Raw genomic sequence first — 27,996 nt, forward strand, 5'->3', positions numbered from 1 at the left:
GGAGCAGGAAAGCTGACGCTTCGGGTCTGGACCCTTCTTCAGAAATTTTCTGAAGAAGATTCATTTTCTGAAGAAGGGTCCAGACCCGAAGCGTCGGCTTTCCTGCTCCTCTGATGCTGCTTGGCCTGCTGTGTTCATCCAGCTCTACACCTTGTTATCTCAGATTCTCCAGCATCGGCAGTTCCTACTAGCTCTGAATGGAATCTTGTTTATTGTTTGGGTTGACTGAAGGGAAAATTCAGCTGCTGCAAATATACAGATTAACCAAATTGAGCTAAACTTTCTGAGAAGAATTTTGCCTTTTGAAATTAAAGATATTACCAATCAAATTAAGAAATATGGTTCTAGGCTAATATTGTATGTCATTTGCTTCAAAATACAACTTGCATCAAGATTTCCAACAATCTATCAAACACTGTCAAACAGACATTATGCCAACAAAAACGAATACAAAACGAATACACAGGTTTTCAAGGAACTATCAGATCAGTTATGATTAATAGAAGGCTTTATTTCTTGACAATCTTTTCAATCTCCCTTTAATGTCCATCAAAAGAGGTGCATCAGCCAACATACAGGAACTGGGGAAGCAAATCAGAATGCGATTATGGAGCTACTGCACTTCAGAATTGGGAATGCATCTTCCATGCTGTATTTTGAGTATATTGTTTGTGAAGGTTTCAGGGAACTTATCATTTGCAACTGAAATAAGCACATCCAATTTTTGCTAAAACTTGGTCTCTTATTTGACAATAGCCACTCAAAAACAAACTTTTAATTTCACCAACCTGATAGCAGGTATTGCCTGTTCTTGTAATGAGCTGGTAGAAACACGAGAATCATTTCTCTCAGAAAGAGTGCTAGAAACAGCAAGAATACGAACATCGTTGTTTTGATCAATGCTTCCACTAACTGCTGCTTGACTCTTTTCCGTTGATAACAACAGATTACAATCGGAGTAATTTGATTGCTGTTTTAAAGTGGTGGGTTCTGGGATTCAAAGTAAAAAAAAAAGTCAAATTTCAGTCTTCGAAAATGTAATACGGATTTCTAGTATTTACACATTTCTTATCAATTCAAAATTTATGCTCTGTGTTTTCTCAAGTTCAGAAACGAATATGAATGCTATTATTCAAGTTAAAATTAAAAGTGACATGACTACTTACCAACTGTAACAGAACGTAGTTTGTCAAGGACACCATGCAGCCTAAATAAAAACAGTATGTTAAACTTGCAGTATGTATTTTACTAATACACCCTTCTCTTTAAATCCTTCCATCCAGTATTAAAAGATAGAAGTGCATTACGTAGAAGAAAAAAAGTATCTAAGTCTTAATTGTTGCATGAAAAGTAAACTTACCATGCAGTAAATTTGACAGTGTTATTTCCCAGAAAAAGAGCAAGATCTTCTGCCATTTGGTCTTGGGTCTTTTTGTTGGCTACCATAACCATGATATAATCGGGTAGCTCTTCATCTATAAAGAGGAATGATAAAAATTAACTATTTTTGCTTCTAACGTTAAGAGAAAAAAATTCAGCACTCTGTACAGGAAGGAAATGTTTTTATCCATTGGAAGAAATGTCATTCCATTTGCTCCTAAAGCCTACTGACATCTGTAGTAAATTTTGTGGTGTCTGTAATATCCATTGTGATCAAGTTCAGTTCTACTCTTCACAGGAAAACCAGAAGACACAGACCGGAAGACGTTCATTTAAAGCTTCATCTAAAAGCCATACACTCCACCTTCAAAATAAATAATTTCAGAAAGCATAGGGGAAAAAATATAAGATTTTAAAATCAATTTTAAAAACTCTTATATTAAGTATCTGCATTCCTACCACATCAAGTCATATGAGCTTCTCACTGGAGGAGGCCGAGACGCGTCGCTCACATGGCAGTTCCAGTTGAAGACTGCTGCCTTGTTCGTTTCCCCCTTATGTGAAGAGTTACACCAACATTGAGAATAAGGATTTTTTTGGAGCCGCCTCACTGGAGGAGGCGGCTCCATAAATATCCTTATTCTCAATGATGGAGGAACTTGGCACATCAGTGCAAAACGAACAAGGCAGCAATCTTCAACTAGAACTTCCATGTGGGCGACGCGTCTCAGCCTCCTCCAGTGGTGCCCTGCATCACAGATACCAATGTTCAGCCAAGTCAATTCATTCCACATTATATCAAGAAACAGACAGAGGCACTGGACAATGCAGTGGCCAGGGGCGCAGCAACATTCTGGCAATAATTCTGAAGACGTTTGCTCAAGAACTTATCATTCCCCTAGCCAAGCTGATCCAGTGCAGTTACAACATTGGCATCTACCTAACAGTGTCAAAAATTGCCCAAGTATGTCCTGTACACAAAAAGGAAGTCAAATTTAACCCAGCCAATTACCACCCAATCAGCCTGCTCACGATCATCAGTAAAGTGATGGAAGGCGTCATCACCAGAACTACCAAGCAACACCTGCTCAGTGATGCCCAGTTTGGGTTCTCAGGGCTATTCAGCTCCTAACCTGGTTCAAATATGGACAAAAGCAGTGAATTCCAAAAGTGAGGTGAGAGTGACAGCCCTTAACATTGAAGACCTTTTGACTGAGTGTCAAGGAGCCCTAGCAAAAGTGGAATCAATGGGAATTAGGGAGCAAACTCTCCAGCGGTTGGAATAAAAACTGGCACATGGGAAAATGGTTGTGGTTGTTCCAGGTCAGTCATCTCAGCTCCAGCACATCTCTGCAAGAGTTCCTTGGGTTTGTGTCCTAGGCCCAACCATCTTCAGCTGCTTCCATAAGTGATCTTCCCTCCTTCACAAGGTCAAAAGGGAGGATAGTTTCTGATGATTGCACCATGTTCAACACTATTTGCAACTCCTCAGATACTGAAGCAGTTCATATTCAAATTCAAGATCTGGACAATATCCAGGCTTGGGCTGACAAGTGACACGTAACGTTTGCACCACATAAATGCCAGACAATGACATTGCCAATAAGAGACAATCTAAGCACTGCCCCATTATGTTCAATGGTGTTACCACCACTGAATCCCTCACTATCAACATCCTGGGGGTTAGCATTGACAAGAAAGTCACACAAATAGAGCTATAGAGCAGGTCAGAGGCTAGGAATACCGCAGCAATTAACTGACCTCCTGACTCTGTAATGCCTGCCTACAAGGCACAGGTCAGGAGTGTGATGCGATATTCCCCACTTGCCTGGATGGGCGCAGCTCCAACAATACTGAAGAAGCACAATACCATCCACAACAAAGTAGTTTACTTGACTGGCAATACATCCACAAGCATCCACTGCTCTACTACTGACTCTCAGCAGTGTGTACGGTCTACAAAGATGCATTGCAGAAATTCACCAAAGATCCTCAGACAGCACCTTCCAATTAGCAGGACGAGGGGAGCAGATACATGGGAACAGCATCACCTTCAAGATCCCCTCCAAGCCACTCACCATCCTGACTTGGAAATATATCACAGTTCTTTCACTGTCACTGGGTCAAAATACTGGAATTCCCTTCCTAAAGGCATTGAGAGTCTGCTAAGATGGTAGTTCACGATGACTTCACAAAGACGGTATGGAGGGATTACCTTACGAGCAAAAGCTAAATGTTTAGGCTCTACTCATTGATGTTTAGAAGAATGAGACGTGATTTCATTGAAACATATAGGATTCTTAAGGGGCTTGACAGAGTAAATGCTGAGAAGGTGTTCCCCCTCATGGAAGAATCTAGAACCACAGGGACATAATATCAGAACAAAGGGGCACCTATTTAAGACTGAGAGGACGAAAAAAATTCTCTCTCGGAGGATGAAGAGTCTTTGGAACACCTTGCCACAGAATGTCACGGAGCAGAGTCCTAGTGTATATTTAGGGCTGAGATAGATTTTTGATCAGTAGGGGAAATCAAAGGTTACAGGGAAAACTCAGGAGTACACGAGAAATGTTTGCTTAGCCATGATCCTATTGAATGCCAGAGCAAACTCGAGGAGCCAAATGGCCTACTTCTGTTCCTATTTCTTATGGTCTTATAGTTGTGATAACTGCAACATATTACATAAACAATAAGAAAATATACCAAACCTTCTATGGTACAAGTTTGCAGGGAAAAGTGCATACAGTATTTATGACCCTAGAATTAAATTTTAACACAAGAAAAAAAAAACACGTTCTGCTGGGATGTTCCTTCAAAATTATGTAACTGTAGAATTGTACTGTTTGAGAATATACACTGTAATTAACAGCTTTGATAGAAAGTTTGAACAACATACCTGCATAAGCCCCAAGTTCCTGCAGCTTTCCCTTAATGGCAGTCTGAAAGTTAAATGCAGATTAATTTGAGTAGATCAAACACTAAACCAGAAATTTAAAAATTCTACCAAATAATATTCAGGTTAAAAGTATTCAATTTGTATCTATAAAAAGCCTACAATAGTTAAAATATCTCAGGGAATTTCACGGGAGAATTATGAAATAAAATTCAACACTGAGCTGTGCAAGGAGATATTAGAACAAATTGCCAAAATTTTGGTCAATATCTTCCCATGTAATGTGCATTCCCTTGCTTTGAAGCAACTCCCAAAACTGCCTCTCGGTTCTCTGAATTCCATTTTTTGACCTTTCTGCCCAATTGATTTGACCGCTAAAACCTTCCTGCAGTCTTCTACAACACTTTTTCAGTAAATTTCTGTATCATCAAGCAACATTATCAAGAACCTACATTTCAATAGAAATTAATAATATAACCTACAAAAAAAATCAAGTGGATCCAACACAGTTATTTTAAAAGCAAAACTGTAATTACATTTGCAGATAATGCCAAACTGGAACAGGCAGTGGAATTGGAGGAGACAGCTTGAGAACTAAATGAGTTTTAAAAACACCCTTCCACCACTTTTCTTTGTTTCCTGATACCAAAACAATTCTGAATCCTATTTGTCATTTTCCTTTGGACTCCCAAGGGCTTTTACATTTTTGATCAGACTGCCATGTGGGGACTTGTCAGGTGCCTTGCGAAAATCCATGTAAACCACAGCCATAACACGTAGCCCTAATCATCCTTACTGGTCGCCTCCTCAAAAAATTCAATTAAATTAATCAGATTATGGCATTCCCTTAAGAAGTACATGCTAACTTTAATCTATTCCTTTCCAAATAAAGATGTACATCTTCCCTCAGAACTGGTTCCAATAATTTGCCCACAACCAAAATTAAGCTAACCGGTTTAAGTTTTATTTAAATTGATTTTTCCTTTCTTGCTTTTATAAGCAACAGTATTGTGCTGGTAAGTCTCTACTTCTCTACTAACACTCCAGCAGCCAGGAAAAATTGAAAAATTATGGTACAACGTTGTATAATTTTCTTCCTTGCTTCTTTTAACAAGCTAGGATATATATATGTGGATATAGGATATTTGGGGAGGCAATGGCCTAGTGGTATTATTGCTGGACTGTTAATACAGAGACCCAGATAACGTTCTGGGGACCCGGGTTCGAATTCCACTATAGCAGATGGTGGAATTTGAATTCAATAAAAAAGAAGTCTGGAATTAACAGTCTAATGATGACCATGAATCCATTGTCGATTGACTGAAAAACCCATCTGGTTTACTAATGCCCTTTAGGGAAGGAAACTGCCATCCTTACCTGGTCTGGCCTTCATGTGACTCCAGACCCACAGCAATGTGATTGACTCTGAACTGCCCTCTGGGCAATTAGGGATGGGCAATGAATGCTGCTTAGCCAGCAATGCTCTCATCCCATGAATGAATATCAAAAAAATTCAACCAGACTTGGTGATTATCTATGTTTAAAGATGTTAAACCTTCTTCACCATGTTTATTCCATCTAATATTTCATGTTTCTTCTGCTTAACAACGTCTGCCTGTCCCTCTCTTTTGTGAGAAGAGACCTGAAATATTCAGCAAGATCTTTCTCCTTCATACGCAGGTTAGCCTTTTGGTCTCTAAAAGGCCCTATTCTTCCCATTGTTACTTTATTGCTCCAAACATACAGATAAAACATCTTCAGATTTTTCTCAGTTTTACCCATCAGTATTCTCAAGATGCATTGTTTTCCTAATTTCCTTTTTAGCTTCAACCCTACAATTTAATGATTTGAATTCAGAAAAAGGTGCAAACTGATAAAATTTTGTAAACAGTACCAAATTGAAACAAGCGTTCGAACTGAAGGAGACAATAATTAAATGAGTTGGAAACTACATTTAAAAGTACTGCTGAAAAAAGACATGCTGCCTTGCCTTGCGCTCAAGTGGGCAAACGTAGGGATACAAAATTTAAGTGCATCATAATAATTTATACCACATAATAAGAAGAGGAGATGATTAGCTGGCAAGTCGACTCTAATTAACTGAGGCATTGCCATGGAGAAAATAAAAAGCAATTACATATTGAACGTACGTCTAGATAATTCAAAAATGGCCCATCCTTTGCCATTAGGAAGTCTGTGTCGTTACCTCTTCCTGTCCTCTGCTCCCGTTACCTTCCTTCATCCTATGATAGCAAATTTGCGCATTTTGGTTGCTATATCCGAGTAAGTAATTTTATATCTTGTCCCAATTATTCCAACCATAGTCAGATCACAAAGTGTACCTTTCAACCAACAACATTGCCTTTTCAAGACAGAGTTTGCATGCACTCATGCAGTTATGTTGGCAGCAATTCAAAAAAAGGTACAAAACCATTCATTATGTTTGCATAGAACAGGTCTAGCAACCATTGAATGGGTTTCTAGCAACCATAAATAAGCTTGTGGTATAAATTCCTGTGATTGTTTGAAAATTGCCATTTGTCTAATAAAAGCAAGATGAAAGCCTGGGAAACAGGTCTCTTTTCAGTGATATTCAAATTCTACCATGTGACTGTAAATATACAGGTAACATAATGCATTAAGAGTCGTACTGGACAATGTGTTAACTCTGTTTTTCTCTCTCCACAGATGCTGCCAGGCTGCTGAGTTTCTCCAGCATTCTCTGTGTTTGCATCAGATTTGCAGCATCTGCAATATTTTACTTTTATTATTGTGCATTAAGTAGGGAAAGGGAAAACCGATTCTAAATGAGTGAAAAGCAAATTTAGGACTGATACAAGAAAATGATTTGTCACAAAAGGTGATTGTATATGGAATGGACTTCTAGAAGGAATCATTTATAAACAATTGGATTAATAGGGATAACTAAAGGACATTTCTCAGTGAATGAATCAAGGTCAATTGAAAGGCAACCCTCAGCTGTAGATTCTCCAAACCTATTCACTCAGTGCTCATTGTGTTTCCCCCCACTTAATGTATAATATTTGAAATGTTCTCCTTCAAAAATACACCAAAAAAGTGCAAACTGCCAGGAAATTTCCACTTACACACAGCACTTTATGTTTGTTCCAATACCTACAAGCGTCAACCAATATCACAGATTGATACGGCACACTGTTGTTCAAAAGTTAATTCCTGGCTGCAAGCCAAATTGCTTCCACAGAGGATTCATTTAACCTGCACAGTGCCTACAGAAAAATCATTTGTTATCCTTTCCGGTTGGCAGCAACACCTCCCGAACAGAGACAGGGTGACAATCGCCACTTAATCTGCAGGTATGTTTCAAATAGCAGAAATGAAAGAAGTATTCAAATCACTTTCAAAATACAGGTTGAAAAGAAGATGATATTGTCCAGTGTGTAAAACACACAAAAGAGAACGTATCATTTTAAATACATTAGCTGCATAAAGAAACTGAGGGTATTGGTGCTAAGTTTGGACATGACACAAAGGTAGGTGGAGGGGCAGGTAGTGTTGAAGTAGTTCAGAGACTGCAGAAGGACTTTTATAGGCTAGGAAAGTGGGCAATGAAGTGGCAGATGGAATACAAATGTGGGTAAGTGTGAGGTTAGATACTCTGATAAGAATAGAGGCGCAGACTATTTTCTCAATTTTCTCAACCTGGAAAGGCTTCTGACATCTGCAGCACAAAGGGACTTAGGAGTCCTGCTTCAGGATTATCTTAAGGTTAACATGCATGTTCAGTTGGCAGTTAGGAAGGCGAATACAATGTTAGCATTCATTTCAAAGGGACTAGAACACAAGAGCAACAATGTACTGCTGAGGCTGCTTAAGGCAGTGGTCAAACCAATGTGCTGGCCTTGGAGGGTATCTGGAGGAGGTTCACAAGATTGATCGCAGGAATGAAAGACTCACCATATGATGAGCAGTTGAGGCCTCTGGGTCTGTATTTGAGGGTGTTTAGAAGAATGGGAGGGAGTGTTTCCATTAGTCGGAGACTAAGAGCCGAGGCACATCTCAGAGTGAAAGGACAACCCTTTAGAACTGAGATGAGGAAAAATTTCTTCACCCAGAGGGTAGCGAAACTGTAGAACTCATTGCCGCAAAAGTCTGTAAAGGTCAAGTCATTGAATGTCTTTAAGGCAGAGATAGATAGGTTCTTGATTAACAAGAGGATTTAAGAGGTTGAAAAACATATTAGCCATGATCGAATGGTGGAGCAGACTCAATAGACCAAAACGCCTAACTCTGCTCGTATATCTTATGATTTTATCTCATCTTTTACACCCCTAGTCAACTACAATCTGTAGGTGCACAAGAACACCAAATGTTTGTATACCAGGTTAAGGAGGCGGCAGGATATTTTCTTTACTGATGGTGGTAGAGGTCTGCAATCACTACAAACATATAATAGAAAATGGATTCAAGTAACTGTTTGTTCATGAACCCTGATGTCTCCTTTGAAATTGTACCATTTTGTTTACACTGCCTCTCCACATTACACGTCACACATGCCTGCTTTAAATGGCGTCTGCCTGTTTCATCAGTCGATTTCCTCCAGAAGTTTGACAGCTTTGTGTCCTCTGCAAACTTTGAAACTACTTAGACCCAGGTCCACGTTATTTATACAAAAGAAAAACAATTCTCCTAATATCACATTTGGGCAATCAACTAAATACTTCAACTTCAACAACTGTCAATTCACCATGGCCTCTGACTCCTTTCCCTTGTTACATATACACGTTCTCAGCAACCCCTTGAAATCATGCATTTCTATTTTCCAAGTAAGTCCACTTTGTGGTATTGTAGCAAATGCCTTTTGGAAGACCACACTGTTTCTCCTACCTGGGGTATAATGGGCAATAAATGTTGGCCCTGCCAGCAAAGCTTATTAATGGTTTTGATTTTAAATCCTGCTACTTCAGACAAAAATTAGAAGAACATACAGGTAACAGAACAGACCTACAGAGGAAAAGAAAAACTAAACGCAATACCTGGAAGCTTATACCTGCAAAATCACGTAAGAAAAGAGGAAGATAAGCAAAATAATTAAAAAAAAGAAAGACAAACAAACAAGCAGAAAGATCAGAGAGAAGGCAAAATCAATAATATGCTGAAGAACAGCTCAAGCCACAAATCAGTTATTAATGAATAATAGGATGTACAAACAAGCAGAGTAGGCCATATGGCCTGTCGCATCTACTTTGCCATTCAATAAGATCATGGCTGATCTTTTTGTGGATCCAACTCCACGTAGCTGCCTACTCACATAACACTTAGTAGGAACTGCAGATGCTGGAAAATCTGGAGATAACAAGGTGTAGAGCTGGATGAACACAGCAGGCCAAGCAGCATCTGAGATAACAAGGTGTAGAGCTGGATGCTTGCTTGGCCTGCTGTGTTCATCCAGCTTTACACCTTGTTATGTCAGATTCTCCAGCATCTGCAGTTCCTACTATCTCTCCCAGTCATTAAATAATATACTTCTTCCCCTTCTAATAGCCTTATACACTTCCCCAACCATTCATTGTTTGCTACAACCCTCATCTATTCCTGTTTCTTCTGAATTTGAATATGCCAATGGATCTCATATTCTATGCACTTCATTCGCCTAAACCTTTGACGAATGTTCAACTTACAAAAGTCCCAGTCAACTATCACTCTGGTGCTTATGGACTTACATCTCCCAAGTTAACAACTATATTTTAAAATTCTTATGCACATTTTGAAATTCCACAATGACCTCACCCTTCTTCGTCTGTGACTCCATTCATCCCTTTGAGATTTCTGCACTCTGTTTCTGATTACTCAGACATTCCGAATTTTTACAACTTGCACTTTTTTTCCCCCCACATGTTCAGAAGTACTCCTAAAAATTAAACCTTTTTCTCCTACCACTACCAAATCACTGATTTTTTTTAAACCATTAACTGCCACCATGTAGCCAATTAGAAATTTACATGCACAGCCCATTACAGGCAACTGATTTGCATTTATATCTGCCTTTGATGATTACTGAACAGTCCAAAGCACTTGACAGCCAATTAAGCACTTCAGAAATGTAATCAAGTGTTATCACATTGAAAATGGAATAGCCATTTTACACATAACATGTTCTTATAAACAGCAACGAGAAAGCAGCCAAATTATTTTTTGAGAGATAATTGAGGATCAACAGGGCCAGGACAGCAAGGATAGCACCCCTACTCCTCTTTGAAATAATGTCAAGGGATCCTGTATGACTACGCAGATAGTATTGTATTGATATCCTTAAACAGTTTTCACACTCAACCTAGTTTGGTTTGAAGTACAGGATCAATTTACTTGAAAATCCCCAACAGGTTTACTTAAAAGACAATCTGATGTCCTCATGATTGCTGATCATGTGGCTGGTCCTTGGCTTGTTAGCATTGTCAACTCTGAAGATAGTAACATAACATCTCCTCGCCTGCCACTGGGGTGAGGTTCTACGAGATCTAGACTTCATACTTGGTTGTTCTCAACTTATATGTTCTCTGAGCGCAGTTCTGTACACGCTGTGTACACACTTGCAGTACCATACAGTTCCCAGAGTTGGTTTCCATTTCTCCTCAAATGCTGGTCCATTGTAACTTTGAACGATCTAAGTTCACTGTAAACTTTGAATATCTCAATAGGTAACCAGATTCCTTGGGTAGGATGTATGATGTATGATGTATGACTCTGACCTACATGTGGATTAGGTAGTACCACACCTGCTTGTTGGTCATGTACTATCTTCATTCTCTTTTACTTTTCTAACTTGGAACTTCTGATAGCTTCACTATTGGCCTAACTTGTTTTCTAAACATGATCTCTGCTAGTAATTGCAAGCCCATACATTATTGTTTAGCATAGAAACAAGACGATCCAGCTTTGTCACTGGTGACTCCAATATACCTCACAAATCCTTACTACCTTCTTGATGTCACTGTATTTGCCAGTGATCAATACAGTATCCCATGCGAGGCCTTTTTTTATGCTCTGTGCCCATATTCCCCATGGTAACTGTGGCAGTGTTTTGGGCACAAACACTTGTTTTCTGTTAAATAAAATTACACCTCTTGAGATATTGAATTCACCTCAAAATGACTAAAAGCATGAGCGTATCCAGTACATCAGTTATCATGTCAGGCCATCCCTCTATGGCAACTTTCCCCTGTGTCTTCAGTCATGGATCATTTGCTGTTCCTTCTTGAAGTTGGTTGCATTTGTACTGACCAAATGCAAAAATTGACCTTAAGCATATCTTCCACTTTGTAGGCTATAATGTCTACTTGTGAATCTAGTGGAGTTTCTGCATTCTTATTAGGTTTGGTTATTTGCTTAGTATACCCGAGGTAGCCATTTTGCTATCAGGTTTGTAGCAGACATCAAAATCTGCATTACTTGGAGTAGATGTAGTATAACTGGTTCACTCTGATTTTCCCCAAATTCTTTTCAATGGCTCATGATCTGTTTCCAGTGAATTTCTTATGGATCAGACATGTACAGCATCTTGGGATATGTAACAACAAAGCATGTTGGAATAATTTAATTGCTCTTGACATGACTGGTTTGCAATCTGGCATGATGCATGCTCCTACCCTGAGACGTACGACTTTCCGGTTGTGTCTTCATCCTTGGGTCATGGTTTTGTAGGATACAAGTGTCCACTGACAACGCTACAAGACTTCTATCCTTAACAGCTCTCTCTTTGACAACATTTTAATCAGAACAGTTTGTACGTATGGTGCTATGAAGTTAAAGTATATCAGGGACATCTCTGCAGATCTTGTCTTGGAATGTAGTAAGCATGTGTCTAAGTGACTCAGGCCTGCCATTACACAGTACCTGTTATTGGTCACTAATAGTTCCCATTAACAATTATTTACCCTCCCAGCCTGATCATTATCAACTCTGTCTATCTAACTGCTCTTCTCTCTCTTTAGGCTCTATCCTATCGTTTACTCCCTACCCAACCCCCCTCCCCGTTTTTCTGCATATAAAATGACATTTACCCAGCCACCATCAGTTCTGAGGAAGGGTCACCGGACCTGAAACATTAACTCTTTTTTTCCTTCACAGCTGCTGCCAGGCCCGCTCAGCTTTTCCAGCAACTTTGTTTTTGTTCCTGATTTAAACATCTGCAGTTCTTTCAGTTTTTATTATGTGTCTAAGTGAACTGATCTACATTCACTTCTTGCTGTTGAAGACAAATGCTTCCTGACATACTACTGTCAGTGAATGTAGTGTTGTGCTCCTCCCTGACACAGTGATGGCAAAACCATCAGCAATTCATATTCATCCACAAATTCCATATGCTGTTGGAATAGTTCCTGCCTGACAGATTGTAAATTGGTCTCTGGAAGCAATATATTTCAAATAGTGTTCTGAAAGTAGAGAGTTGTTGAGCTTCCTTTGCCAAGTGAACCCGAAGGGTCTAGGCCCGAAACATCAGCCTTCCTGCTCCTATGATGCTGCTTGGCCTGCGGTGTTCATCCAGCTCTACACCTTGTTATCTCAACCAACACACATTCTTAGCGTCCAGACTTGTAAAGAATTTAGGTCCTATGAATTTGTCATTCAATTTTTCTAATGTTGAAAATTTGTGTGAGCATATCTTCAAAGAAAGATTTAGAGGTCTCAGATCCAAACATACCCTGTTGCCATCTTGCTTTAGAATGCACAACATAGAACCATGCCTGTATATGCTGGAGTGCATGATGGATTATACCGTTATGCTCCATTTGGTGCAGCTTCCTCTTAACCTTCTCTCATGTGAATGTTGCACGTTCGGGGGCGAGGGGGGGGGGGGGGGGGAATGTGTGTGTGGGTGTGTGGGTGGGTGTGTGGGTGTGTGTGTGGTGGTGGTGGTGTGGTGGTGGTGATGAATGACTTCCAGGCTGACAGAACATTTGGAGAAATAATACAACATGATCTTTGAAGTTTCCTCTGGCATTGAATCCATCTGAGTGTGACTGTTGCAAGTACTGCACCAATTCAACATGAGTACTCCTTCCACCTTCTACTAAGATTGGTAATTTTATGGAAGGTTATAAAATTGAGATCTAGACAGGCTGGCAGTCTTATTATCATTGTCCACCAGGTAAAGGACTGTGTTTTCCATATAGAATTGCTTCAGCTGCATTACATGGTGAATACTCCAACACAAAGGATACGCAACTCATCAAGAGGTCTTTTTGGAAAGATTTGAAAGCTATTTGAGATCAGAAATAATTATATCTTACTGTAGGTATACAGGGCCTTGGGGAGACCATACCTGGAGTAATTTGAGGAGTTCTGGTCTCCCTACCTAAGTGATACAATTGCCATAGAGGAAATGCAGCGAAGGTTCATGAGGCTGACACTAGGGACGGTGTGGGGCTGCGTTGAGGAGAGATTGTTTCAACTAGCTTGTATTCACTGGACAGTTTGGAAAGATAAGAGGGCACCTGACTGAAATATATAGAATTCTAACAGGGTTGGACAGGCTAGATGCAGGGAGGATCTTGTCCTTAAGAGGGAACCAGGGGACACAGTCGGAGGGTACAGGATGGGCCATTTAGTACTGAGATGAGGAAACATTTCTGCACTAAAAAGTGAGCATACCGGAGGAATTCTCTGCCCCAGAAGGCTGTGGAGGTCAAGTCACTGAATATATTCAAGAGATAAGCAGATGAACGTTTACATTTTAAATGGTATCAAGAGGTATGGGGAGGAAGTAGAAATATGGTATTGGGATAGGAGATAAATCACAAAAATATTGATGGCACAGCCTACAGCTCCTGGTTTCTATTCAAAGTTTCTCTAAGCAGCTCTATTATCTACTTATACAGCTCAGCCTCTGAACAAATTACTATCCTTGCACTTGTCACCATATCTGCTGACACGCCATTCGATTGATTCTTGTGGCGTTGCCTCCAAAACATCAGCCATAAATGATAAATTCTGAAATTCATATTTACACAACAATGATCTTCCATCACTTCCCAATGCTTAACAGGATTTCACTGATCCTTGTTGTATTAGCCCATGCAGCTCCTGGTCTTGAATGACTCTTACTTTCACCACTTGCCTATTTTGATTTTCTAAAAAGCACTGTTCCATTATTTGGTTATAAAACTCACACTTATATACAATCTCTGTGGCTTGTCAACTCATGCTAGGAAATTTAGTAGTCAGCTTCCTGATATTCCCTGCATTTTACAAAGGTTATCAATGTGTAGGGGATTTATAGTAAATGACCCTGATGTGTGCAAAGATTCAGCATTGCACCTGCTGTATTTTTGATTTTCTTAATTCATCCCTGCACTATTTTGGTCTTCAGCTCAAACTTTATTTTGTGTGCTTTATCTTTTTGGATGGAAATCGCACCCAAGGTTGTCTCGGCAACCTGGAACTTCTACAACTGTTTGGAAACAACTTGTTGTCCAGATACCACTGATTTGACCAGCTCACAAATCAAGTATTTACTGTTTAGCCGGTACCATTTGTATTCTAAATTTATTTTTCTGTGGTAAACATAACTTCTGCACTGCTTCAAACCTCTATTTGTGTGCATCACTGTCCTTTTGTTAGTATAAGAATCACTGCTAATCATGTCATATTTTTGAGTTGTGTTCCTTAACAAAGAATTACTGCTCATACTGGGCTGATGAGTAGTGTAGGTTCAAATCTCAAAACAGATTTCTCAGACAAACTGAGAACCCACGGTTACAGAACAACTTAAACATCCTTGGCCTTGCATCCTGCTGCTTGGAGTCTTCGTGACTGATTATGTCGAGTCATCCTGGCCCTGGACTCATTACATGTAGCTCATAAAGCAGTAACATAACAAATAGGACGCAAATTTAGCATCCGATCTGAAAGACGGCATCACCAATGTTGTTCTTCCTCCGTACTGCACTGCAACATCAGCCTAGATTTTTGTGGTTAAGTCTTTGAATAGAACTTGAACATACAACATTCAGGCTACAAGGCTGACTTTGTTGCAAACTCTGAAACACTTTGGAATGTTTTACATTAAGTCACAACATATATGTGGAATAGTCATGTTTTGAACTCAGTAAGAAAACATCAACGTGATAATTAGTACCTACCATTAAAATTTCTGCATTCAAATCAGAAATCTAGCTTAGCTCAGAAATAAATATTATAATAATCAGTACAGTACTACAGCAGTAATTGTTCAAGTAACCTGTATGAACAATTGAGGTAAATGAACTCAAATCTCATGGCAATCATTGAATCTGAATTGAGTGAAGAAAAATAGTTTGGAGCACAGTTCTAAAAGAATAATATAGTGACTACGCGCCTGTCAGATTGTCACAAGAACGAATCTGGTTCAATGCCCATTGGGGAAGGAATGTCATCCTTGCCTGGTCTGGACTGTATAGCTAACTTAGCAATGTGATTGATTCTTAACTACTTTTTGAAATGATCTAACAAACCACTAAGCTGTTAAGGCTTCAGTGCAACACCACCTAGTAAAAAGCAATTTATAATTTACGGGCCTCGCCAACCCTGCCCCTACTCCATGCATAAAAACTCAAGTTGTTGTTCTCTTTGGAGAAAGCACCCCGCGACCTTTGCTGACAGTGGACACGAGGCTAGCAAACGTTTAAAAAAAGACTTTTATTTGTACCGTAAGCACTCGCACACCAAATTCCTGGGCCAAAGATGCAAACTCTGCCATACACACACCTCTTGTTGGTGGTATGTTTCCAGAGAACGCGAGAAAGCGACAGGTTTGAAGATTTCAAAATAAAAACCGGAAACATCGAAAAATAAAGCAAAAAACAGGTTTCAAACTCCTGAACCGACTGCCTGTCTATCAATTGTACTTCTTTTGTTTGGCACATACCCCCCAAACAAAACTACTGTTAGACATGAACAGTGAGACACTCGGGGCTGCCTCCTGCAAACCTCTTGTTTTTCTCGCAACAATGACTGGTTGAGGCCACAAGGTGTGGAGCTGGATGAACACAGCAGGCCAAGCAGCATCAGAGGAGCAGGAAGGCTGACGTTTCGGGCCTAGACCCTTCTTCAGCCGCTCCGCCAGTTTCGCCTGAAATCCGAGCTGTAAACCAAACAGAAAAATGAGAGTTCCTCCCCTCCGACCCACCCAGCAAGCGGCAGGCCGGACAACAGCCCCGACCCGGGGGCCTCCGCTTCACCATTTGGGGGAAATGGAGGGCAGGGGAATCTGGGCTTGGGTCAACACTCACTCTGATCTTGCGACTGATTTCAGTTCCTATCTCCATCCCTCAAGCGTGGCTCCTCGCCCTGGCCCCCGTCTCCTTCTCCCTGTCGGTGTCTCGGCAACGGCGCAGCAGCCGGGGAACTACGGGCTGTCATTCGCATCAGTCCTCCTCCTCCTCCGCGAAATCCAAAACCGCGCTCAGTTCGCGTTTCGAAACCCAGTGATGATCCGCCAACAAACCCAATTTACAGCAAGGGTTGACAAATCCCGCACTGCAAATAGAATAATGCTGAAAATAGGAACGTCTTTAACAGCCATAAAATTAACATAAACTCCGATTATATAACACCTTTCTCAACCACTAGATGTTACAGCCACTCTGCAGCCCACTAACAGCAATGTCATGACAACGAATGATTATCTGATTCTTAAAGTGATTGAGAAGTATGTATACGAAGAGGCCGGGGATAACCTTTGCTTTCTCAGAATTGTGGCATCCACTCTTAAAGCCAGGGGCGTCATCCACCAAAAGGTGTGTGTCAAAACCTTTTGGAACTCCTGACACATAGTATAAAATTCCAGGGCATTTGCCTTAAACTTCTAATTGGCAATTACCCTGCTAATAAGAAACTTTGAGGTAAGAGTCAGAGGCTTTTAAAGGGATGGAATTTAGCTGGATAGAAGGACTAAACCGATTTTAAAGCCTGCATAGCTGTACAGCTGACACTCATTCTAACTCCCTACTGAATCTCCTTGATCCACGGTCTGATTGCCAAGGGTATGCCTTCTTCCCATACCCAGAATTTAAGATGACCACTAAGTCATTGTCGGAAAAGCCCATCTGGTTCACTAATGTCCTTCAGGGAAGAAATCTGCTGACCTCACCTGGTATGGCCTACATGTGAATCTACATCCACAGCAATGTGGTTGACTCTCAATTGCCCTCTGAAATGGCCGAGCAAGCCATTCAGTTGTACCAAACGCCACAAACTCTCAAAAGAAATGAAACCGGACAGATCACCTGGCATAAACATAGGCACTGGGAAAGATAACAGCATAAATAATCCTGCTGACCCTGCAAAGTCCTTCTTACTAACTTCTGGGGGCTAGAGCCAAAATTGGAAGAGTTGTCTCACAGACTAATCAAGCAACAGCCTGACATTGTTTGTAAGATATGATTCTGTGAGTATGACTGTATCCCAGACACCACCATCACCTCCTGTCTGATCAGCTGGAAAGACCCGGCAGAGCTGGCAGCATAGAGGTATGAAGTTGGAAGAGAGTTGCCATGGGAGTCCTCAACATTGACTCCGGACCCCATGAAGTCTTGTGGCTTCAGGTTATACATGGGCAAGGAAACGTTCTGCTGATTACCACATACTGCACTCCCTCAGCTGATGCATCAGTATTCCTCCATGTTGAACAACACTTAGAGGAAGCACTCAAGTTAGCAAGGGCACAAAATGTACGCTGGGTGGAGGATATCAATGTCCACCATCATGAATGGCATGGCAGCAGTACGACTGATTGAGCTGGTCAAGTCCTAAAGGACACAGCTACTGGACTGTGTCTGCGGCAGGTGGTGAGGGAACCAAGAAGAGGGAAGTACATACTTGACCTCATGCTTACCAATCTGCCAGCTGCAGATACATCTGTCCATGACAGTATCGATAAGAGTGACCAACGCACAGTCCTTCTGGAGATGAAGTTCCATCTTTACATTAAGAATAACCTCTGTCATATTATGTGGCACTATCACCGTGCTAAATGGGACAAACTTCAAATAGATCTAGCAACTCAAGACTGAGCATCCATGAGGCACTGTAGGCCATCAGAGTAGAATTGTACTCAGCACAATTTGTAACTGCATGGCTTGGCATATCCCCCACTCAACCATTACCATCAAGCCAGTTCAAACATCGACAAAAGAGATGAATTCCAGAGGCGAGGTGAGAGTGACAGCCTTTCACATCAAGGAGCCCTAGCAAAACTGAAATCAATGAGTATCAGGGCAAACTCTCCGCTGTTTGGAGTCATACCTGACACATAGGAAGATGGTTGTGGTCACTGGAGGTCAGTCATCTCTGCAGGAGATCCTCAAGGTAGTGTCCTAGGTCCAACCATCTTTAGCTGCTTCATCAATGACCTTCATAAGGTCAGAAATGGGGATGTTTGCCAATGATTGCACAATATTCAGCACTCTTTATGACTCCTCAGATACTGACGCAGTTCATGTTCAAGATTTGGACATTATCAAGGCTTGGGCTGACGAGTGGTAAGTCACATTTGTGCCACACAAATACCAGGCTATGACCACCACCAGTAAGAGACACATGTAACCACGGTCCTTTGACATTCAATGGTGTTACCATGACTGAATCCTCCACTATCAATATCCTGGGGTCCACCATTGACCAGAAATTCGACTGGACTCACCACATAAACACAGTGGCTACAAGAGCAGGTCAGATGCTAGGAATACTGTGGCGAGTAACTCACCTCCTGACTCCTTGAAGCCTGTCCACCATCTACAAGGCACAAGTCAGGAGTGTGACAGAATACTCCCCAGTTGCCTGCAAGAGTGCAGACCCAGCAACACTCAAGACGCTTGACACCATCTCCGACAAAGCAGCCCACTTGATTGGCATTAAATCCACAAGCATCCACTCCCTCCACCACCGACGCTCAGTAGCACAGTGTGTACTATCGACAAGTTGCACTGCAGAAATTCACCAAAGATTCTCAGAAAGCGCCTTTTAAACCCATGACCACTTCTATCTAGAAGGTCAAGGACAGCAGGTACATGGGAACAACACCACCTTCAAGATCCCCTCCAAGCCATTCACCAAATTGACTTGGAAATACATCTCCGTTCCTTCACTGTTGCTGGGTCAAAATCCTGGAATTCCCTCCTTAATGGCATTGTGTGTCAACCCACAGCAGGTGAACTGCAGTGGCTCAAGCGTCGCCACTTTCAATGAATTTAAAAAACGCTTGATGCCTCTAAAATTTAAACATATATCTATCTCTTTATGAATATATTCAGTGACATGGCCTCCACAGCCCTCTGTGGTAGAAAATTTAGCAAGTTCCCGATTCTTTAAGTGAAGATACTTTTTTCTTATTGCAGTCCTAAAAAGCCTACCCCATATTCTAAGTTTGTGACCGCTTGTTCTACAATTCACAACTAGGGAAAACGTCTTCCCTGCATCAAGGCTGTTCATTCCTGTTAGAATTTTATATGTTTCAATCAGATCTTCTCTCATCCTTCTAAATTCTAGTGAGTGCAGACCCACTCAAATCAGTTTCTCCTCACAGATCAAAAACAGAAGTTGCTGGAAAAGCTCAGCAAGTCTGGCAGCATCTGTGAAGAGAAAATCAGAGTTAACGTTTCGGGTCCGGTGACCCTTCCTCAGAACTCAGCATCCGCTGTCCTTTTGGTTTTTATTTAGTATTCTCCCCACAGAACAGTTCTGTTATCCCTGGTAATAAGCCTAGTGAACCTCCACTATGCACTAAGAGTATCCTTTCTTAGGTACAGAAACCAAAACTGCACACAATACTCCAAGTGTAATCTCTCAAGGCCTTGTATAATGACATTACTACTTCTTAAATCAAATCTTCTTGCAATTAAATTCAATATACTAATTGCCTTCCTAATCTACTTTAATTGACTTGTGTACAATGACTTGTTTCTGCAGCTGCATAAGAGACTCCAGGATGGTATGTTGCCTCCCTGGTGTCGGGGTCTGGGTTGTCATTGAATGGTTGCAGGTCTTTCTGAAGAGAGAAGGCAAACAGACATAAATATTGGTACCAATGACATAGGTAGAAAAAGAGATGAGGTCCTGCCAGCAGAATTCAGGGAGTTAGGAAGTAGATTAAATTACAGGACCCAAAAAGGTGGTAATCTCTGGATTACTTTCAGTGCCACATGGTAGTGAATTTAGAAATAGGAGCTCAATTTTAGGTCGTGAAGCTGGGCTGATGGTTGAAGTACCAGTGGGGGAGCATTTTGCAGACAGTGAACATAACTCCATCAGATTTAAGATTATTATGGAAAAGGTCAAGGATGGGCCTATAATCAAAGTTCTAAACTGGGGGAAGGTTGATTTTGATAAAGTCAGGTATGATTTGGCCAGAGTGGACTAGATATTTTTAGGTAAATCTGTGTCAGAGCAGTGGGACACATTCAAGAAGGAAATAGAGTACAAAGGACCAAACTGTTCCAATAAAGACAAAAGATGGAACCAAGAAATCCAATTAACCCTGGATATCAAGGGACGTACAGGATTAGATGAAGAGAAAAAGTAAATTTTATGGCAGATACCAAGAGTTTAAAACAGCAGAAATTCTAGAGGAGTAAACACTGTCTAAGTGGAAATGTAGAAACCAAATCAAGACAGCAAAAAGGGGGTGTGAAAAGATAATGGCAAGTAAAATAATGGAAAGTCCTAAATTAAGGATTACATTAAGGATAAAAGGATGACAAGGGAAAGAGTAAGGCCCATTAAGGACCACAGTGGCTATGTGAGCCTGAAGTCAAAGGATGCAGGTAGGATTCTAAATGAATACTTTGTGTCAGTGTTCACTAGAGAGAGGAGCAGTGTGGAAGCCAGGGAGTGATATAATTAAAATAAATTGGTATAGACAGAGAGGAGGTTAAGAGTGGTCTGGCATGCCTAAAAATACATAAATCTCCAGGGCCGAATAAAATGCATCCTATGCTGTAAAGTGAGGAAAAGGAGGAAATCACAGGGGCATTGACAATAAATCTCAATTCCTCCATAGCCAGAAGAGAGGTGCTACAGAACTGGAGGACAGCCAGTGTGGTATCATTATTCGAGAGGGGAGCAAGGGATAAACCAGAAAACTACAGGCTAGTTAGTCTAAACTCAGTGGTGGGGAAACTATTGGAAGCAATTCTGAGGAACAGTATTTATCTGCTTTTGGAGAAGCAGGGATTAATTAAGAATAGTCAGCACGGTTTTGTTAAGGAGAGGTCATGTCTGATCAATGTAATTGAATTTTTTAAATAGTAATCAGATGTGTAGATGACAGCAATGCATTTGACGTAGACTTCAGGCTTTTGATTAGGTTCTGCATGGGAGACGGATAGCAAAGGTAAGAGCACGTGGAGTCCAAGGAATATTGGACACAGATTTGGCTGAGTGGCAGGAAGCAGAGGGTAATGGTAGAGTATTTTTTGTGACTAGAAGTCTGTGTCCAGTGGAGTTCTACAGGGATCAGTTTCGGGGTCCTTGCTGTTTGTGGTATATATGAGTTATTTAGGCTTAGGAGGACATTACCATTTAAACAATAGTCTACTTTTCAGTTTTTCACACCAAGGTGTAGCCATATTCAGCTACATTGTACTGCATCTGTTAAGTGTTTTGTTGGCTCAATTTGTCTAAATCATCTTCAAGCCTGTTTGCATCCTCCTCACAACCCCACCCAGTTTCGTATCTTCAGCAAACTTGAAAATGTTGCATTTGGTTCCCTCATCCAGGTCACATATATGTATGTATGTTTTGTATAGTGAATAGCGCCACTGACCCTCCTGCTACTTACCATTTGTCACTCAGAAAATTACTTACTTACTCTCAATCTGTTTCCTATCTGCCGTATAATTCTTAATCTATGCCAAGATATTACCCGCTATTGCAGATGTTTTAATTTTTCCCACTACCCTCTTATGAGGGACCTTATCAAAGCCTTCTGAAAATCCAAATACTGCACATCCACTGGTTCTCCCTTATCTGTTCTACTAGTTACATTCTCAAAAAGACACCAGTAGATTTGTTAAGCATGATTTACCTTTCATAAACCCATGCTTGCTTTGTCAATTCCTGTTAATGGTTTTCAAATTTTTTATATCACATCTTTTATAATACTTCAACTTATCCCCACCCCTGATGTTAGGTATTTAGTTGTTTTTCTCCCTCCCTTTTTAAATAGTGGGGTCACTTTTGCCACCCTCTAATCTGTAGGAACTACTTCAGAATAAATAGAATTTTGGAAGATAACCACCAAGGCATCCAATATTCCTGTGGCTACTTCCTGTAGTACTCTAGGATACAGATTATCAGGCCTTTGTAATTTGTCAGACTTTAATCCCATTAATTTCTCCAGCACTATTTTCCTACTAACACTGTTTTTCTTCCATTCTACCCTCTCACCTGGTTCCATAGCATTTCTGCAAAATTATTTGCGTTCTCTTTTATGAGGACAGAAGCAAAGCAAGTATTCAACTCTTCTGCCATTTCTTTGTTTCCTCATTATAATTTCCCTGGCTTCTGACTGTAATGGGAGGTGGGGGGGTGGGGAGGGGGGGTGGCACATATTTGTCTTTACTAATCTTTTACTGTCCACAAGTTTATATGTTCAGTTCTAAATATTATTAGTATCTATCATATTGTGGATGCCTCCTACAATCAGATGGAAGTACCTGGAGAAGACAGACTGAGGAGCAGCAAGTCTTGGCAAGCCAGAACAATTCTGTCAAAGAACACTGTGGAGAGGGACCAATGGACTGCATTCACCAATTTTCTCTCCATCTATAACTTTTTTTTTTGTCTGTGTATGTGTATGTAGGGGAAGTTTTAAGAGAGTTAGAGGTTTAGAGGTTTAATTAGCAGAGTTTTATGTGAATGGTTCACAATTGTTTACCTGTAGCTAGAATCTATTTATTTGTTATTAGTAGTAATTAGGTACCTTGGGGAATTTTGCACAGTTGAATAACATTTTTAACTTTTCTGATGAATTGATTTCTAGCACACTACCCCCTGTGAGGTCCTGAAGTAATTAGTTGCCAGACTAATTTATTATAGTTGCAGGACAACCAACAAGAGCAAAAAAAAATTACTTAACCTCATTCTCACCACTTTATTGCAAATGCATCTGTCCGTGGTATTACTAGGAGTCACCACTGCACAGTCCTTGTAGAGTCAAACCTCCAGCTTCATAGTGAGAACACCCTCAATTGTATCGTGCAGCACAACTACGGTTTTAAATAGTATCTGGTAACAGTCTTCCAGTTTTCTATACTCCTAATACATTCTCAGCAAGTTTACTATTGTTTTCCTAAATTCAAATTGTTGTGATGCATCTTGAGAAACTACGAAGAGATTCAGACTCAGGTTCTAGTTATTGACTGTTTATTCAAGTATACACAGGGAGAGACAGTTTCAGGCAGTCTAGGACAGTTCTATAAAAAAAAAGCCGCAAGTATTCACACCTCTAGTCACATCCATGTACCATCACTCAATTGTACAACTTACATTTAGCATACGTCCCTGATTTTCGCTCCTTATTCCCATGTGTACATGAGGCACTAGTCTCATCCGTATAAGACTTCTAATATCGCTTTGACTGTGCAGTATAACCACCTCCTTGTTTCTATCACCCTCTTCCTGGACTAGTCCTTTGCCCTAGTTTCATTCCTTATCCTGTCTACAGTGCATTAGCTAATCTTCTGTTTACAACTTATTTTACAAAAAAAAAGCACTTTTAGCTGTAACGGTTTAATCTATTCAAGGTCATTGCCACATGTCCACTATCTTATCAGAAAGCAAATCATGAACTGAAAGGAAGGTAGTGATGGACCTTAAGAGGATATAGACTGGCTAGTGGAATGGGCAGCTATGCTGTATAAGGTAGAAAGCGATACAAAGAGGCACAATGTAAAATAAGCGGTACAAATTTATTGTGGATGTAGGACCAGACAGAGCTAGATGTATATATGCACAAATAATTGAAGGTAGCAAGGCAGTTTGAGAAATTAGTTACAAAGCTTTACAAGGCTCTGGACTTCATATAGAGGTCTAGAGTACCAAAAATTAAAAGTTACAGTGAATATTTTTATAACTCTGGATTGATCTCAACTCAAGTGTTACATTAATTTTGTTCACTTCATTTTAGGAAAGATGTTAAAGTTTTAGATGGATTGCAGGAAGCATTTATGAAAACAGTTCCAAGGAAAAATATGGATTCAGGCTTCAAATCAGAAATTCTGACCATTTGAAGATTTTTACATCGGCAAAGTGCAATTTTTAGATAAATTTATCTTCAAGCCATTGTTGTTGTAAAGTCATAGGATAACGTTACTGGTCTTCATCACCTCATCTCATTTGCAGTCAGGAAATAGGGCAGTTGTGGTCATGAAGCCAACTGTATTTCGTACTGTTGCATATGCTTCAAGGACCAAAATTAAATATGTTCAATGACCCAATCTCTACTACTCTGTGGGGAAAAAGACTCCTTTTTTTTAAACTCCGTCCCCTTGTTTCAGATTCACCTACAAGATAACATCCTCGTAAAATCTACTGTGTCAATTCCTCTCAGAATCGTCAAACTTTCAAAAGATTGTTGCTCAATCTTATAAACTTAAATGAGTATGGGCCCAACTTGTGCAACACTTCTTCACAACACCCCGCTTCATCGCAGGAATCTGTCTCGTGAACCTTCCCTTAACTGCTTCTAATGCAAGTATTTCTGGTGCAATACACTTATTTAAAACAGGGGCAAGCCGGAAATTTAACAATGTTAAGAATATGATAAGATTGAGTACTTTGAATATTTTGGATATCAGAAATATTCGTGACAAAAATACATTAAAAGAATTTGATTTTGTGGGGTCTGCTGACAGAATATTATTAGAAAAGCACCAGAAAAGACCAAGACATCAAGTCCACCTCATCCAATTCTTGTGGCAATGGAATAAAATTTGGAAGATACAGAGCAACACAAAAGCTAGAGCTGTATAATGGGCAGGCTATGTTTCCAATGTTGTAGAGAATCATAGAATCTCTACAGTGCAATCAAGTCTATACCAATCCTTTGAAGATCAACCCACCCAGACCCAGCATCCTATCCTATACATATAACCCCGCATTTATCCCAACTAGCCTATGCATCCCTGGACACGACGGACAATATACCATGGCTAATCCACCTAAACTGCACATCTTTGGATTGAATAAGGAAACTGGAGCAATAGGCTTAAATCTATGCAGACACGGGAGAATGTACAAACTCCACAAGACAGCTGCCCAAGGCTGGAATCGAAACGGGTCCCTGGTGCTGCGAGGCAGCACTGCTACCCACTCTCTTGGTCATTCGCACCCAAATCTCCTCTTATAAAATATTGAGCACAAAGTTTACCTAATCACATTTTTCCATGCCTCTTCAATTATTTCTTGAAAATATGTTCAAAAACTAATGAGTAGAAAACAGTTGGAAAATGATGAAGCATCTTGGAAATTTAGTTACTCGGTAAATATCAACTACATTCACCTCACATAGCATTTTGACAAGCTCAAATCCCAACTTTGTTGAGAGACTGAGACTTTGAATAAAAACATTAGGACATTAAAATATATGAAACATTTCAATGGATAATATGATATATTATGAAAAGTAAAATTATATTAAAAAAAAGTTTACTTGTAATTTTTGTAACTGAACTTTACAATGTCAAAGAGAAAAAGATAAAGGTTTCATAAAGTTGCTGAAAAAGACCATGCCACTCAGTAGGCATCTGTGATTACATGGTGACAGCTTTAGACATTCACAGTAAAAACAAGTTGCATAAATTTGACAAATATCATAATAACGTAAAACAATTGGACAAATGTCAGATTTCAAAGGAGACAAAAGTAACAAATATCGTGCTATGCAAAACAACAGATTAGGAGGTTCCCGTAATGTGGAATAAAATAACTAGTATATAGGAATTTTAGGAATATTTTCAGGTTTCAATTAAGGAAATAGATGTATAATTGTTTGGTAACTGTGAATCACTGATCTTAATTATTCATTGTCATTTTATTTTTACGTATTCTTTTAATACAGAACTGCACATGCGAAACAAATAGTTCCTCTAACTCTGCCAAAAGATGTACCACAGGCCACCTAATTACAGCTCCACAGTCACTACCTAAATTAAAAAAAAGCTCTCCACCGCACCATCACTCCTTTCACATCTCAGAAATGTAAAAAACACTAAAATACATCGTATTTAACAGGCATTGTAAAAATTCTACAAAGTAAGCACCTATTTGTAGTATAAAGAAAAACATTGCTACTACTGTCCATACCTCACCAAATAAGAGCAGATGAAGTTCATTTGAACAAGCTGTAATTCATATCAATGATTTGGATTTGAATATAGGGGGAATGATTAGTAAGTTTGCAGATGACACCAAAATTGGAGGTGTAGTGGACAGCGAAGAAGGTTACCTCAGAGTACAATGGGACCTTGATCAGATGGGCAAATGTTGTGAGGAGTGGCAGATGGAGTTTAATTTAGATAAGTGTGAGGTGCTGCATTTTGGTAGGACAAATCAAGGCAGGACTTATATAGTTAATGGTAAGGTCCTAGGAATTGTTGCCAATCAAAGAGACCTTGGGGTGCAGTTCATAGCTCCTTGAAAGTTGAGTTGCAGGTAGACAACGTGGTGAAGAGGCTATTTTGTACACGCCTTTATTGGTCAGTGCATAGGTCACTATAGGAGTTGGGAGGTCTTGCTGTGGCTGTACAGGACATTTGTTAGGCCAATTTTGCAATACTGCATTCAATTCTGATCTCCCTCCTATAGGAAAGATGTTGTGAAACTTGAGTGGATTCAGAAAAAAATTACAAGAATAGTGCCAGGGTTGGAGGGGATAGGCTGGAGCTATTTTCCCTGGAGAGTCAGAGGTTGTGGAGTGATGGGTATATGAATAGGAAGGGTTTAGAGAGGTATGGGCCAAATCCTGGCAAATGAAACAAGATTAATATCTGGTCAGCATGGACAAGTTGGACTGAAGGGTCTGTTTCCATGCTGTACATCTCTATGACTCTCAGTTAAATCCAAAAGGCAAAGATTTTTTACTTAATTTTAGATGCTCTGTTAGACTAATAAGTGATAGTAGTACAAATCGCATGCATTCTTGTTTCAAAATAGTTACCTCTACACCATGTGAGAAATGGATATTCTACAAATTATAAAAAGATTTGAATTGATTTGCAATAATGTAGAGTGACACCAAGTGGAAAGTATAGATTATTGCATCTTATGCTGAATGGATTTCAACTTTACAGAAGAACCATTGAATTAAAAGATGTGCTGGTTCTGGCATTAACAAGTAACCATCTATAAGACAGTTATTTAATTGTACATGCAAATAGTATACTGCATAACTTAATTACTGTCAGGATTTTATTTGACACCATTTCATAAGTATTCCATGGAAACTAAAAAGATAAAAAGGAAACTTACTTAACCAAAAATATATATAACAATATATGCAAATACAATTAACAAGAGTTTGGTAGGAAAGTATCCTGTTTCACCTGGAAACAGAGTCATTCACTGAACAATGTGTTTTTTAATTAAATAGGATGAAGGAGAGTATGATGTTACTGTTTCAACTTTATTAAAACCTCCCTATTTACTAATCCAGTGAAAACCTGCATTCAAAAATAATGTTAGTACTTGCTTAATACATTTTTAAATTA

The 27,996-nt window shown here is 39.9% G+C and overlaps 1 protein-coding gene across 1 annotated transcript in view; it reads right to left on the bottom strand.

Annotated features, from left to right (window-relative positions):
• zc3h14 (zinc finger CCCH-type containing 14) overlaps nt 1-16,811 on the bottom strand; it is a 50,600-nt gene extending 33,789 nt beyond the window's left edge. The window contains exons 1-5 of the mRNA XM_048600074.1: nt 16,522-16,811; nt 4,277-4,319; nt 1,361-1,475; nt 1,167-1,207; nt 773-990 (exon numbers count right to left, since the gene is read on the bottom strand). Of these exons, the coding sequence (XP_048456031.1) occupies nt 773-990; nt 1,167-1,207; nt 1,361-1,475; nt 4,277-4,319; nt 16,522-16,557 (453 nt within the window). The 5' untranslated portion in view covers nt 16,558-16,811. The remainder of the gene's footprint in view (nt 1-772; nt 991-1,166; nt 1,208-1,360; nt 1,476-4,276; nt 4,320-16,521) is intronic.
• Between the last annotated feature and the right edge of the window lie 11,185 nt (nt 16,812-27,996).

This window comes from Rhincodon typus, chromosome 8 (genome assembly GCF_021869965.1).
Source record: "Rhincodon typus isolate 14 chromosome 8, sRhiTyp1.1, whole genome shotgun sequence".
NCBI lineage: Eukaryota > Metazoa > Chordata > Chondrichthyes > Orectolobiformes > Rhincodontidae > Rhincodon > Rhincodon typus.